Source organism: Muscardinus avellanarius (genome assembly GCF_963383645.1).
Source record: "Muscardinus avellanarius genome assembly, chromosome: 16".
Lineage (NCBI taxonomy): Eukaryota > Metazoa > Chordata > Mammalia > Rodentia > Gliridae > Muscardinus > Muscardinus avellanarius.
In genome coordinates this window covers 21642825-21659363 of record NC_137802.1, presented here as the reverse complement: position 1 = coordinate 21659363, position 16539 = coordinate 21642825, and the positions used below count along the sequence as shown (strand labels likewise).

Sequence of the window (16539 nt, the reverse complement as noted above, 5' to 3'; positions counted from 1 at the left end):
AAAAAACTTCCATACCCAACTGTAAAGCCAAGAAAAGTCTTTTATGAGGAGAAACCACAAACTGCCCGATCATAACCTGCAAGCTCCTACCCCTGGGGTGGATAAGTGGTAGCAGTAAAAGAGAATCCCACTAAATCTGTTACTCCATGTCTGACTCAGGCACTGTGGAAGAAACCTGACTTTTTACCCAAGGTACTGGTTCTGGTACATATGGATCATAAGTCCATTTAGGGAAAACTCGTTTATAAAGATTCATCAGTACTGTGTCCTGAGATTTTAGCTTCCCATCAAAACTGCATTTCATGTGGCCATGGGTACCTAGAAGGAAAATAAAACAAGTTGTTCAAATTAAGAGTAAAAATTTAGCTGGGCATGATGAGGCACACCTGTAATCCAAGTACTTCAGAGACTGTGACAGGAGGGTCACAAGAACAAGGATAGCTTCACCAATTTAATCAAAACAAAACAAAAAATGCAAAAAACACCTCCATCCCAATTTTTTATTCTTTATTTGGAAATAGAGTCTCACTAAGTTGCGGAGGGACTCATTAAGTAGCTGGGGCTGGCTGCAATCTGCACAATCCTCCTGTCTCAGCCTCCCAAGTACTGGGAATACAGTTGTGCATCACTGTACCTGACTTGTATTTTTCATTTTGAAACACAGTCTTACTATGTTGCTCAGAATCTCACTAGGTTGCTGGGGCTCGTCTTGAACCTGCAATCCTATCTCAGCCTCCCAAGTATTGGAATCACAAGCATGAGCCAACATGCCCAGCTTCCACAAAAGTAATTTTATAGCATCAGGGAAGCCTTGATAAGACCCCAAACTCTACATTCTCTTACCTAAAGGTTCCTTGATGTGTCCCCTGCGGCCCCACTTTGTTCTCAGTTCCACTGGTTTAAACCATAGCACATCCTCTTAAAATGGAACATATAGAAGAGTCAAATGAAACATTTACAAAAGGTAAGCCCCAACCTTCACACCACAAAGGCAGGAAAATCCCATCCTCTCTTCATACCTACCTCTATTGAAGAACATGTAACGTACTACTGCCATCTTAGTAAAAATTTTGAAAGGATGTCCACTCAGAACAACTCTCTTGATAACCATTCTGTCCGGATCCACTGACAGCAAATGGCCAGTAGCAATGAGACTGTGCATTCCTAAGGGGGAAAAGGAAAGCAGCTATTCAGGAGTCTATAGGCCAAAGCCTTCATTTATTGCTCTAGCCCTTATTTATTTATTTATTTATTTATTTATTTATTGGTGGTGCTGGAGATTGAGCTAAAAGACATTCAACCTCTTTATTGGAAACAGAGTCTTTACACTAAATTGCTAAAGCTGGATTTGAATTTGCCATCCTGAAGTCTCACCCTCTCAAGTACTGGGATTACAGGTATATGCCACCAGACCCAGCTCTCCCCACCCCCACCCTGCGCGTCTGGGGATGTTGGACCCCAGGAGCATTTGACTTCCAAGCTATACCCCCTGCCCTATTTTTTTTTTTTTTTTTTTTTTTTTTGCAATACTGAGGATGGAACCCAGGAGCATTATTTTTTTTTTTGGTGGTACTGGGGTTCCTGGAAGCCCTTCTACCTCTGGGCCACACTCAAAAACACCCTGTTTTTGGAAACAGGGTCTCTTAAGCCAGCGCGGCTGGCTTCGAACCTGTCTCCGCCTCCCAAGCACGGGGATTACAAGCGTGCGCCACCACGCCCGGCCCTATTTTTTATTCTTTATTTTGAAATATGGTCTCACTAAGTTACAGAGGACCTCACTCAATAGCTGAGGTTGTCTGTGAACTGCAATCCTCTGGTCTCAGTCTCAGCCTTCCGAATGCTGGGATTACAAAAGCATGCACCACCACAGCCGGCTTTTTTTTTTCCTTCGGGTCTGGGGATGGAACCCAGGGGCATTTGACCTCCGAGCTACACCCCCTGCCCTATTTTTTATTCTATTTCGAAACCGGGTCTCACTGAGTTGCAGAGGGCCTCACTAAGTAGCTGAGGCTGTCCGCGAACCGCGATCCTCCAGGTCTCAGCCTCCCGAATGCTGGGATTACAAGCATGTGCCACCACGCCCAGCTCTTCCTTTTTTAAAAAAAAATAAAATAAAATAACTGGGGATTGAATCCTCTGAGCTATACTCCTAGCACCCCCCCCCCCCTTTTTGGTGGTACTGGTCCAGTTTATACTCCCAGACCTATTTTATATAATAAAATAAAAGCCCAGCTTGCTCTACTTAACTTAAAGACGTGTTTATGTGTATATGTGTGTGTATATGTGTGTCATTAGGATTTGATTTACTAGGGGCATTCTACCTCCAAGCTACACCTCCAGCCCTATTTTATTTTGAAACAGGGTCTCATTAGGTTAATGAAAGTCACTATTTGCTGAGGCTGGCCTTGAACCTTCAATCCTTCTTTCTCAGCCTCTCAAGTACTGGGATTATAAGTGTGCACCATGCACACTTAGAGAAACTTTAAAGTAGCAATATACTATGCTACCGTCCTGGACCCACAGCAAAGACCACTAAATGATATTCCTGCTCAGCCTGTCCCTAAAACCTATCCTATTAAATATAGCATGCTGAGCAGTCTCTACTGATTAGCTAAGGTTTACAAACAAGATAAAACCTCTTTGTCATCCTTGGCTTACAGCCACTAAGAGGCTGAGATTGGTATAATTTAAAAGCACCCTCTTGATACCATTTGGCTCTCAGACCAAAATAAAGAAGCTAGCATTGTGAAAATCCTATTAAGGACCTAGAGTCCTGTTAACCTCTGTGAACTCAACTTACCATTGCTTTTCTGCTTGAAAAGTAGCACCGATGCAGGAGGAAAAGTGACTGGCGCGTATACTGTCACCACCAAGGCTGCATCGATAGTCAGGAACCTCTGGAATTTGTGTTTATCCGCTGCCATAATAAAGGATAAAAAAAAAAAAAAAAAACAACAGAAATGTTTTGAGAAATCACAGGCAGTTCTTTTTTTTGTAGTACTGGGGATGGAACCCAGGGGTATTCTATCTCTGAGCTACAACTCCAGCCTAATTTTATTCTGTTATTTTGAAACAAGGTCTCACTAAATTACAAAGGAACTAAGTTGCTGAGGTTGGCTGTGATCCTCCTGTCTCAGCCTCACAAGTACTGGGACTATAAGCGTGTGCCACCACATCCAGCTTGTGTTTCTTTACTCCTTTAATTCTCAAATAATTTTCCTTTCTCAAACAACTTAAAAGATATAACCCAGTCCTATCAGTGAATTTTCAACTAGAGACAGAATCTTAGGATTTGGATTTTATTTGGAATAAAAAAAATTGTCCAAAGCCAGGCACTTTTATAGTCTGCTGCTGACCCCTGATTTTATTTATTTATTTATTTATTTATTTATTTATTTATTTATTTATTTATGGTACTATAAATGGAATCCAGGAGCTACACTCCATACCTATTTTATTTGGAAAGAGAAGTCTCACTAATTGCTGAGAGCCTCACTAAGTAGATGAGGCTGGCTTCAAACCTGTATGATCCTCCTTATGTCAGCCTCCCAAGTACTGAGATTATGAACTTTAGCCACCATACCCAGCTTTGACTCCTGATTTTAAAACTAAAATTAAAGGAAAATAAAATATTTTCAGGGAAAAAAAAGTTACCTGTTATTTCTATTTAATATGGTTGGTAAAATAAAAATTATCCAGAGCAACATTAATGCTTTTCATTTCTTCCTCCTGACATTACTGAAAGCCAACTGAGCTAATGATGTTCAATAGTCTCCAACTCAGTGGCCAACACATCTTGCAACTCCTAATGTACAGGGATACAATCATTTTTGCCACAAGTGTCCCTGATCACCAGTCTCCTAGTTCTCATCTAGTCTCAACATCTGAAAAAAACATCTCTCTTCTTTACCCAATTGTGGGCCACACCCAGCCTCCATTACTTGACCCACACGGACACTGGCAGGCCAGGCACTAAAGTTTCCACACTCAGACACATTTTATATAAAGCTGCCAACTCTGGAACAAATACTCTTGGCAGAGAAGCCTCAGTACCACACACAGTTTGCATCACTGGGATGATTCAGACAGGTTCAGACATTTTGAATAAAAACATCATTGGTTCCTAAGCCAGAGTACTGGAAATACCTTCTGATCCAGAGAGGTAAGAGTTTTGAAACTAGGTATTCTGTATTCATTCCCTCCACCAAAAATTAGAAAACAAGATGCTTCCCCACTGCTAACCTGCAGTGTGCTGAGAGAATAAAGGTGAGGCTCGGAAGCGCCTGAATCCACAGTGGAAGATCAGCTCCTCTTTGGCCTTTACAGGTTCAGTATTTCCAGGATTCCGGCTCACCACCATGTTCAATACAGACATCTGAAATTCAAGTAAAAAAAAAAATCCATAGACTAGAAATACAGTAGCTTAACCTAAAAGAAGGCAAAACAAATGAACATCAGATGCATGATAAGAATTGCCAATGCAAGTTAATGGCAGGGTATAGATGAAGGTACACAGGTATATCCTTTATATCTATCAACAACTGGCATTCAAGGTGAACATAGGCTATAGGCTAGATAAGACCATTCTATGCTAGCCTGCTTCCCCATGTCTAACATAAAAATGCTCTACGACTGCCACAAAACCAGTGGCCTTCAAGTCATTTACTCACCATATACCCTAAAAGCCATACTCATTCAAGGTTCTTCCTTAACCTTTATTCACACAGACCAAAAAAGAGAACTGTCATATATATAACCCCTTATGAGTACAAGTACTGACCACCTAAAGAAAGAACAGTGCCTTGGCACCTTTATTTTTAAGGTTGGAAACCCTCCTTCAAAATCTGATGTAAGGCCGGGCGTGGTGGCACACGCTTGTAATCCCCACGCTTGGGAGGTGGAGACAGGAGGATCGCACAGGTTCGAAGCCGGCCGCGCTGGCTTAAGAGACCCTGTTTCCAAATAAAATATAAAATAGGTCTGGGAGTGTAGCCCAGAGATAGAAGGGTTCCATCCCCAGTACTATAAAAAAAAAATCTGATGTAAAAAAGAGAAGTCTCAGAACCATACAGACTGCATCACTGAGATATTTCAGATAGGTTCAGACATTTTGGAAAGCCATCATTGACTTCTCTATTGTTCTCTGGTTACTAAATCATAAAGGCAGAATCTTCACATCCCAGTAAGCAAAATGCCTACTGGGTAGAAAGTTTATCTCTCCATTTCTAACAAGATACTAGTTTACCTTCTGTTCATGAGGTAGCAGAGTAAATGTAATCAAGGGCGCCCCTCTCCTAAAGTATTCAACCACAGAAAAAGGGACTTCAGAGACATGAAGTGTGACATACCAGCCAACCTGCCAAAAGGAAGCAGAAACAATGTTACCCTGAGAAACAGTCCTCCAAGCTGGGTGTGGTGGTGCATCTTGTAATCTCAGCAATTTGGGAGGCTGAGAGGAAGATCTTAAATTTCCAGACAGCTTTAGCTACTTAAATGAGGCCCTTTGCAACTTGGTGAGACCCTGTTTCAAAAGTAAAGAATAAAGCCAGGCTTGGTGGCACACACTTGTAATCCCAGCATTCAGGATGCTGACACCAGAGGATGGCAATTTGCAGACGGCCTCAGCTGCCTTTTAGCTACTTAAATGAGGCCCTTTGCAACTTGGTGAGACCCTGTTTCAAAAGTAAAGAATAAAGCCAGGCTTGGTGGCACACACTTGTAATCCCAGCATTCAGGATGCTGACACCAGAGGATGGCAATTTGCAGACGGCCTCAGCTGCCTAATGAGGCCCTTTGTAACTCAGTTTCAAAAACATAAAAAAAACTTAAGATGTATAATTACAATGCACCAATAAAAAATTTTAAAAAGGTCTGGCAAAGTGGTGGTTTGGCACTTGGGAGGCGGAGACAGGAGGATCACACAGGTTTGAAGGCAACACACTGGCTTAAGAGACCCTGTTTCCAAATAAAAATATAAAAAATAGGTGTCTGGGAGTGTAGCCCGGAGGTAGAAGGGTTTCCAGGAACCCCAGTACCACCAAAAAATAAAAAATAAATAAATAAACTGGTCATTTTGGCGCACCTTGTAATCCCAGCATTTGGGAGGCTAGACAGTAGGATTGTGGTGGATAGCCTCAGCTACTTTGTGAGACCCTGTTTCAAAATATAGAATAAAAAATAGGTCAGGGGATGTATCTCGGAGGTCGAATGCTCCTGGATTCCACACCCAGACCCGCATTAATAAACAAAAGACGGCATGGTAACACATGCTTGTAATCCCAGCATTCAGGAGGCTGAGACAGGAGGATCACAGTTCGAGGACAGCCTCAGCTACTTAGAGAGGCCCTTTGCAACTCAGTGAGACTGTTTCAAAAAATAAAAAAATTAAGATGTATGATTACAATGCACCAATAAAAATATAAAAGATGAGTAAAAATAAACTTTAAAGCCAGGCGTGGTGGTGCACGCTTATAATCCCCGTGCTTGGGAGGCTGAGACAGGAGAATCGCACAGGTTCGAAGCCAGCCTCAGCTACTTACTGAGGGTTTTAGCAACTTAGTGAGACCCTGTTTCCAAATAAAATATAATAAAGGTCTGGGAGTATAGCCCGGAGGTAGAAAGCCTCTAGGTTCCACCCCCAGTACCACCAAAAAAAAAAAAAAAAAAAAAAAAAATTATTTAAAAGCCGGCTTGGTGGTGCACACTTGTAATCTCAGCATGTGGGAGGCTGAGACAGTTGGATCTTGGTTTGAGGACAACCTCAGTTACTTAGTAATGCCCTTTGCAACTCAGCCAGACACAGTTTCAACAATAAAGAGTTAAAATTGGGAGCCGGGCATGGTGGTGTACTTTTGTAATCCCAGCATTCAGGAGGCTGAGACGGGAGGATCGCAGTTTGCGGACAGCCTCAGCTAGCTACTTAGTGAGACCCTCTGCAACTCACTGAGACCCAGTTTCAAAATAAACAATAAAAACCAGGGCAGGGGGTGCAGCTCGGAGATCGAATGTCCCTGGGTTCCATCCCCAGACCCGCAAAAATAAATAAATTAATTAATTAGTATTGGGACTAGGAAGCCAGGAGTGGTGGTGCAGGTTTATAATCCCAGTGCTTGGGAGGCTGAGACAGGAGGATCACACAGGTTCAAAGCCAACCTCAGCTACTTAGTGGAACCCTGTTTCCAACTAAAGTATAAAGTAGGTCTGGGAGTATAGCCTGGAGGTAGAAAAGCACCTGGGTTCCACCCTCAGTACCACCAAAAAAAAAAAAAGGGGGGGGAGGACTGGATGTGTAGTTCGGAGGTAGAATGTCCCTGGGTTCCATCTGCAGTACAGGAAAAATAAATAAATAAATAAATAAATAAATAAATAAATAAATAAATAAATAAATAAAAGAACTGAACTGGCGGTACAGCTTGGAGGTAGAATGCCCCTGGGTTCCACCTGCAGTACCAAAAATTTTTTTTTAAATAAATAAAAATAAAATAGGGTTAGGGGTGTAGCTAGCTCAAAGGTAGAATGCTCCTGAGTTTAATATCTAGTGCCACATTCACAAAAAAGCAAATTACATGACGGACTAGAAGAAAGATACCTCAGCTCCTTCAGTCTCTTTTCCCTCAATCTCTTTAAAGATGCTCTTCCTAGTGTTGGTAAAATTCTGAAATTGAAAGATCCGAGCATAATCTTGAGGAAGGTTTTCTTTAGGATCCCATGGAGATGTCCGGAAGCTCTTTAAGCCTCTATATTTCTGAAATCTAGGATATAAAAAAGTTTAAGAATGTTAACAGACCTATATAGTGCTACATAAGACTCACATTACCTAAAATGGCTAAGGCTCTAGCTTAACAGAAATCTAATCATTCTGTCTCAAAAATAGTTAACAGAATAAACCACACTCTTTTTCTTTTTTTTTTTTTTTTTTTGCAGGTTTGGGGATGGAACCCAGGGGCATTCAACCTCCAAGCTACACCGCCTGCCCTATTTTTTAGTCTTTATTTTGAAATGGGGTTTCACCAAGTTGCAGAGGGCTGAGGCTGGCCTTGAACCTGCGATCCTCCTGTCTCAGCCTCCCGAATGAAACCACTCTTAAAACAGCTTGAAAGTCGGGTGTGGTAATCCCAGAATTTGGGGGGCTGAGACAGGAGGACTGTGGTTCATGGACAGCCTCAGCTATTACTTAGGCTCTTTGCAACTCAGTGAGACTATTTCAAAATAAAAAATAGGGCTGGGAGTGTGGCTCGAAGTTAGAATGCCTCTGGGTTCCACCCCAGTACGGGTCACACGCACACGCACACGCACACACACACACACACACACACACACACACATACATGCCGTGCGTGGTGGCGCATGCTTGTAATCCCAGCATTTGGGAAGCTGAGACTGGAGTTCACGGTTCGCGGACAGCCTCAGCTACTTAGTGAGGCCCTCCACAATTTAGTGAGACGCTGTTTCAAAATAAAGAATAAAAATAGGGCAGAGGGTATAGCTCGAAGGTCCCCTGGGTCCTATCCCCAGACCCACAAAAAAAAAAAAAAAAAAAAAAAGCAGCTTGAAGCCAGTGTGGGACTGCATGCTTGGAATCTCAGCACTTGAGATCCTGAGAAAGGATCACGGGTTTAAAGCTAGCCTCAGCAATGTAGCAAGGCTCTCAGCAACCTTGGAAGACCCTATTTCCAAATAAAGAAATAAAATTGGGCTAGGGATTTACCGTGGAAATAGAAAGCCTCATGATACTAGGTTCGATCCCTAGTATTAAAAAAAAAAAAAAAAGAAAGCCAGATATGGTGGGGCATGCTTGGGCCCTCCACAACTTAGTGAGACCCTGTTTCAAAAGAAAATAAATAATAAAGCCGGGAATGGTGGCGCTTGCTTGTAATCCCAGCACTTGGGAGGCTGCGACAGGAGGATTGCAGAGGTTTGAAGCCAGCCTCAGCTACTTAGTGAGGCTCTTAGCAAATGAGTGAGACCATTTCCAAATAAAATACAAAATAGGTCTGAGAGTGTAGGCCTCACTCTCAGATGGGTTCCATCTCCAGTACCAAAAAGAAAAAAAAAAAAAAAAAAAAAGAAAAAAAAAAAAAAGAATAAAAAATCAGGCAGGGTATATAGCTCAGAGGTAGAATGCCCCTGGCTTGTATCTCCAGCACACGTGCCCATGGGAACACACACACAAAACACAGCTAGCTGGGCAAGGTGGCACATACTTGGTTCTTTTTGCGGGTCTGGGGATGGAACCTAAGGGCATTCAACCTCCGATCTATACCCCTGCTCTATTTTTTTTTTTTTTTATTCTTTATTCTTTATTTTGAAACCAGGTCTCACTAAGTTGCAAAGGGCCTCACTAAGTAGCTGAGGCTGTCCGCGAACCACGATCCTCCGGTTTCAGCCTCCCAAATGCTGGGATTACAAGCGTGCACCACCACACCCAGCTACACATACTTGTAATCACAGGATTTGGGAGGCTGAGACAGGAAGATCGTGGTTCACGACCAGCCTCAGCTACTTATTGAAGCCCTCAGTACAAAAAAAAAAAAAAAAAAAAAAAACACTTAACTTTTTAGTTTAGATTTTGTTTGTTTTGGTGGTACTGGGGATGGAACCCAGGGGCCTTCTACCTCCGGGCTACACTCCCAGACCTATTTTATGTTTCATTTGGAAACAGGGTCTCTTAAGCCAGCTGAGGCTGGCTTTGAACCTGCGCGATCCTCCTGTCTCAGCCTCCCAAGCTCAGGGATTACAAGCGTGGGCCACCACGCCTGGCTTAGTTTAGACTTTTTTGTGTGTGTTTACATGGTACTGGGAATTAAACCCAGAAGCATTCTACCTTTAAGCTATACCCCTCCAGCCTAATTCTATTTCTTATTTGGAAACGGTCTTGCTAGGTTGATGAGCGTCTCACTACCTGTTGAGGCTGTCTTCGAACCTTCAATATTCCTCTCAGCCTCCCAAGTACTGGATTATAGGCATCACCTGGCAACAAACTTAGTCCTTTTTTTTTTTTTTTGGCGGAATTGGGGACACCCCAGCCCTATTTTTTATTCTTTATTTTGAAACAGGGTCTCACTGTGCTGCAAAGGGCCTCACTAAGTAGCTAAGGCTGTCCACAAACCATGATCCTCCTGTCTCAGCCTCCCAGATGCTGCGTTTACAAGCGTGCACCACCATGACTGGCTCTAGACTTTTTTTTGTGGGTCTGGAGATGGAACCAGGGGCATTCGACCTCTTAGCTATACCCCTAGCCCTATGTGGTTTTTTTTTATTCTTTATTTTGAAACAGGGTCTCACTAAGCCGCAGAGGGCCTCACTAAGTAGCTGAGGCTGTTCGCGAAGCATGATCCTCCGGTCTCAGCCTCCCGAATGCTGGGATTACAAGCATGCGCCACCATGCCTGGCTGGCTCTAGACTTTTTGACTAACCGAATTCTAGCAGCCACATCACGAGGGGTATCCATTTCATCTGGAAACATCTCTTCTAATCTTTCTTGTTTATACTTCTCCAGCATTTTTTCCTCAGCCTCATCATCCATCTTCTCATCATACAAATCATCAAACACAGACTCCCCCACAGTCATAGTTTCACATTCTTCCTCTTCTTCCTCTTCACTACTCTCATCCTGTAAAATAAAAGATTAGTTATTTCAGAAGAAAACCACCATTTCTACTGCAAAGCCATTAAGTTACAAAATAAAATAATTTCACTAGAACCTGATCTCAACCATTATAAATGCTAACAGATATTAAACCATAAAACAAATCTCATTCCCCGTAACTACAGTCATTCCTAAGAAACTGACTAAACACACTCTTTAAGGTTAGGGTTGTATTTTGCCTCAATGCAGAAGTAGCCTCGGGACAGCCTTCCTTACCTGAGACTTCTTTTCCATAAAATCCTCAAGTTCGGAACCATAGTCCTCTCCTTCCCCATCACCTGCATCACCTTCATCCAAGATCCATTCCGCTTGGTAACTGGATGTTCCTTTGGGAACCTTCTTTACTACCTTGGAAGTTTCCCTCAAGGAGCCTGTAAAAGCCCAAACTAGTTAAGATATGCAACTGTCCCCTATCATTCTGGATGTTTTAATCAACACAGGATGGTAGGTTTTTTTTTTTGTTGTTGTTTTTTTTTTTTTTTTGGTGGTACTGGGGTTCCTGGAAACCCTTCTACCTCCAGGCTACACTCCCAGACCTATTTTATATTTTAATTTGGAAACAGGGTCTCTTAAGCCAGCGCTGCTGGCTTTGAACCTGCGCGATCCTCCTTTCTCCACCTCCCAAGCACGGGGATTACAAGCGTGCACCACCATGCCCGGCAGGACGGTAGATTTTGCTGTCAACATGGAAAACAAGCTGACAATATGAGAACAAACTACTTGTAAAAATTTAAAAATACAACAAGTAGCCGGGCTTGGTGGAGCACGCTTGTAATCCCTGCCCTTGGGAGGCGGAGACAGGAGTATTGTGCAGTTTTGAAGCCAGCCTCGCTGGCTTAAGAGACCCTGTTTCCAAATAAAAATATAAAATAGGTCTAGGAGTGAAGCCCGGAGGTAGAAGGGCTTCCAGGAACCCCAGTACCACAAAACAAAAAACAAAAAAACAACAAGTAATTCTCAGAAATGGAGCAAAGCTTTATCTGATATTTGCTTAGTGAAATCATACAGGATTGGGGTGAGACAACTTCAACTACATCTTCATTATACTCTACAGTATGTGAGCACCAGACAAAATCCATAATTCCAGGTCAGATGAATAACAAGTCACTACTACCAACCATTTGCCTCACTCAGCTCCTCTTCAGTGGGCCAGGTTTGCTCCCCTTCCATTGGATCTGGGATAACCTCTGATTGCAAAGACTCCTGTCTGTCAGGATCTGCTTTCATTAGGATTTTTAGGTCTTCTTCCATATCAGTTGCAGCATCTGTAGCACAAATCTGAAAACCAGAGGCAGGTGATGGTCAGTCAAAAATTAATCTGCAGCCAGGCACAGTGGTGCATGCTTGTAATCCCAGCATTTGAGAGGATGAGACAGGAGGATCTCAGTTCTCAGACAGCCTCAGCTACTTAGTGAGGCCCTCTGCAACTCAGTGAGACCCGTTTTTGTTTTTGTTTTTTTGGGGGGGCAGTACTGGGGTTCCTGGAAGCCTATCTCCGGGCTACAGTCCCAGACCTATTTTTTTTTTTTTTTTTTGGTCGTACTGGGGTTCCTGGAAGCCCTTCTACCTCCGGGATACACTCTCACGGGCTACACTCCCAGACCCATTTTTTTAACTTTTTTATGTGGAAACAGGGTCTCTTAAGCCAGCGAGGCTGGCTCCAAACCAGCGCAATCCTCCTGTCTCTGCCTCCCAAGCGCGGGGATTACAAGTGTGCGCCACCACGTCCAGCATACCAGACATTATATATATATATATATATATATATATATATATATATATATATATTTTTTTTTTTTTTTTTCTTTATTTGGAAACAGGGTCTCTTAAGCCAGGGAGGCTGGCTCCGAACTAGCGCGATCCTGTCTGCGATCCTGTCTCTGCCTCCCAAGCACGGGGATTACAAGCACGCCACCACGCCTGGCGAGACCCAGTTTCAAAATAAAGAATAAAAAATAGGGCAGGGGGCCGGGCGTGGTGGCGCATGCTTGTAATCCCAGCGCTTGGGAGGCAGAGACAGGAGGATCGTGCAGGTTCATAGCCAGCCACGCTGTGGCTTAGGAGACCCTGTTTTCAAATAAAAATGTAAAAATAGGTCTGGGACTGTAGCCCGGAGGTAGAAGGGCGTCCAGGAACCCCAGTACCACCAAAAAAAAAAAAAAAAAAAAAAAAAAAAAAAAAAAGTGCTATCACACCTGGCTCCCAAAACTATTTATTCTTTATGTTGAACAGGGTCTCAATGAGTTGAAAAGGGCTTCACTAGGTAGCTGAGCCAGGCCGTATACCAAAATCCTCCTGTCTCAGCCTCCCAAATGCTGGGATTACAAGCATGCGCCATCACACCCGGTATCTTTTTATTTTTGAAAAAGGGTCTCACTGAGCTGCAAAGGGCCTCATTAAGTAGCTGAGGCTGTCCATGAACCATCAAGCCTGGATTTTTTTTTTTTTTCGGTACTGGTGACGGAACCCAGGTCCATTTTACCTCCAAGTCACACCCCCAGCCCTATTTTTGATTCTTTATTTTGAAACCGGGTCTCATTGAGTTGCAAAGGGCCACACTAAATAGCTGAGGCTGTCGTGGAACCATGATTCTCCTATCTAGGCCTCTCAAATGCAGAGATTACAAGAGTGTGCCACCACACTCGGCTCATGCCCAGCTTTTTTTTTCCTTTCTTTTTTTTTTTTGTGGTACTGGGGGTGGAACCCAGGGTCTTTCTACCTCTAGGCTATACCCTCGGCCCTATTTTATCATTTATTTTGAAACCGGATCTCACTGAGTTGCAGAGGGCCTCACTAAGTAGCTGAGGCTGGCTTTGAACCTGTGCAATCCTCCTGTCTCAGCCTCCCAAACCGGGGATTACAAGTGTGCGCCACTACACCCGGCTTTTTTTCCCTTTTCTAATGCAAGTAAATTCTTGGAGGAAAGTGACTACATATTATGTCTTATATAAACTCAGAACTAATTACAGTGCAAAGTACACAGAAAGTGCCGGGTAAATAAGAATTATCAACACATTTGTTGTTAACTATTGCCTCACTTGAAACTAGTAGTCTCCTCATTGGCTTGAGTGTGGAGACTACTTTCTCTGAATTTAAACTTCCATTTTGTGCCAGCTTACATATGAATCTACAATAGGTGCTATGTAAAAACATCCAGTCTTGGAGCAGAGCACAGTGGTATCAGCTTATAGTCCCAGATATTTGTGAATATGACGCAAAATGATCACTAAAGTTCAGGAATTCAGGATCACCCTGGGCTACAGACCCTGTCACAAGCAAATCAATCTTACCTCCATTGCCAAGCCTGGGTCCTTTTGGGATTTAATCACTCTAGGATGTAAAGGGAAAGGGTCCATGGGTGCATCTATCTGTTTCATTTGGAAATCACCATGTCCGACGATATGAAGCAAGCTATTTACATTCAGAGTCTGCCCACGAACATAGCCTGAGATTTTCAAGGTGCCCACCAAGCTATTCTCTTCAGTAGGCACAAAATCCACAGCATGAGCAAACAGGTAGGCCCGCCGATCTCGAAAAGCAAGATGTCGCTGCTTTTGGTTAGCCAACTGCCTAAGCAACATCTCTGCCTCCAGATGAGTGTCTAACAGAAGGAGTTTGTCATCAGGAAACCGCTTCTCCACTGTTTTACTTAGCTTCTTCCTGGCATCTATTTGTTTCTTCGGTGGGAGGCCAGAAACACCCTGGACGGCTAGTGCTATAAGCAAAAGAGAAAAGGCTTCATAACTTATTGCTTCATTACATGAAATTCCCCCTATCGTCCACAAACAACCCAACAGTTTTATTGTGATCCCAGGGAAACCCAACACCCAAACTACCCTAAATACATGTCATGGCAAAACCAAATTTTTTTTTTTTTTTGGTACTGGGGATTGAACCCAGGGCATTCTACCACCAAATTATACCCCAACCCAATTTTATATATTTGGAAACAGGATTTAAGTTGCTGAGGTTATGATCCTCATGTCTCAACCTCCCAAATACTGAGATTACAAGCATGCAGCACAACACCTTGCTTCCAAATTTCTTATCATTCTTCCCCTGGGCAAAAAAACAGCCCCAAAATAAAAAGGCATCTTGATTGACAACTGTAAATAAATAACCAGGTTTGATCTGTATATGTACATTCCACTAGCAGCTGAATACAATCCATCAGTTGTATTCCTGCATCAAATGCTAATTATGGTGGCTGGAAAAACATAAGGGCAGAATAAATGTAATTCACTTCCTTCCCTGGAATCCAGTACTCCCAACTCACTATAGGTAGGAAGACCCTGGGCAAATAGACAGGAAAGGCAGTAATCTCCAGTGCTGTCCCAGCCTTCTAGTGGATCAAGGAGAAACAAGATGGTATCAGCCACTTTGGCCATGTCTAATACACTGTGTAGATCCCCTGGAAATAAGACACAATAAGAGATGGTTGGCACCAACATACTGTCATCAAGAAATATAACTGCTACACAAACATAAAAAGAGAAAAATATTTTGTACTCTAACCTGGCCTTGCAGATGTAAAAAACCACCGATGTTTCAAACGGGGGCACAGCAGCATAAAGCTACGGGTGCTTCCCCACTCATTCAAGTGCACTGTTCCTATGTCCCTATCCTGAAGAAGATGAAAGGCCTCAGACACGGAAATCCTGTTATGCAGAGCCACCACCAGCACTTGCTGAGGAGGTCCATCCTTGCTGCCCAGCTGTCTCTTCTCTGCTAGAACCTGAGAAGAAAACCGGTCAGAGCATCTTTATACCTTGCTCCAGTACTGCATTTCTAACAAAATATGCTCGCATGCTTAGCCAGTGTCCTTCTGGTTAAAGGACCCACGTACGTCGGGCGGGCGTAGAAACGTGGACTAAAGCATGCAGGGCCGACAAGAGCCCTACGATTATCCTAGGTATCATCCCCTTCCCGGGTCACATTTTCTGGTTCAAGAGATAAATCAGTCTGGAACGGTTGAGAAGCGGCACCATTTCCCAAATCCCACTCGTCTCACCGCCTCCTTCTTCTGCTTTCGTAGCTGACTAGCGCGATGTCTCTGGTCTACCCTGCTGAGCTCTTTTCTCGCCTTCTTGCACAGGACTTTCAGTTCCACGCGGCCTGGAGGGTAGACGGGAAGGGGCTACGGTGGTCTGTACCAGAAGTACAACGAAGGGACCCCTCTCAGCCAACCTCAAAAAGGCCTTTCGCGCGGGTCCCAGGGCGGATACTAGCTCAGTTCAGACATGGGGGAAAACATTAAATATCGGCTAAGCCTCCTACCCTGCCTCCTCACCTTTTCCGTCCCGCTGTGCGGATCCTCGACCCCGGTGCCGTCCGCCTTTATGGGCTTTATTTTGCTGCTTGAGCGGGCCGGAGCGGTGAGCTGCCATGTCTCAGCTCACGTGGGCCAGTCAGCTCTACTTCCGGGCCCGGCCGAGTGCTTCCGGTCCCTCGTCAGCGGCAGGGCCTTCGCGGGGGCGGGGGCTCCCGCGACTTCTCGCGAGGTCTTTCCCAAGTCTGTGAGCACGTGGGAGGTTTTCTCACGCCTCCTTTAGAATACCAAACGGAGCTGGGCGTGGCGGCTCACACTGGCAATCCCGGTACGTGGGAGGCTGAGACTGAAGGATCGCAGGTTCACAAGCCAGCCTCAGCTACTTAATGAGGTCCTCCGCAATTTAGTAAGACCCGCTTCAAAATTAAGGATAAAGACGAGTGAGACCCTGTTTCAAAATAAAGAATAAACCGGGCGGGGTTGCGCACGCTGGTAATCCCCGCGCTTGGGAGGCGGGGACAGGAGGATCGCGCTGGTTTAAAAGACCCTGTTCCCAAGTAAAAATATAAAAATAGGTCTGGGAGTGTAGCCCGGAGGTAGAAGGATTTCCAGGAACCGCAAT

At 43.9% G+C, this 16539-nt stretch overlaps 1 protein-coding gene across 1 annotated transcript; it reads right to left on the bottom strand.

The window, feature by feature from the left end:
• Positions 1-139: 139 nt before the first annotated feature.
• On the bottom strand, positions 140-16035 carry TSR1 (TSR1 ribosome maturation factor; the record flags this gene model as incomplete). The annotated part of the gene is made up of 15 exons (XM_080712133.1): positions 140-318; positions 844-918; positions 1024-1164; positions 2801-2917; positions 4243-4375; positions 5246-5356; positions 7589-7751; positions 10416-10612; positions 10865-11019; positions 11767-11926; positions 13939-14363; positions 14925-15059; positions 15164-15383; positions 15660-15763; positions 15939-16035. The coding sequence occupies 15 exons, from the start codon at positions 16033-16035 to the stop codon at positions 140-142; spliced, it is 2412 nt and encodes an 803-aa protein (XP_080568259.1).
• Positions 16036-16539: the final 504 nt, after the last annotated feature.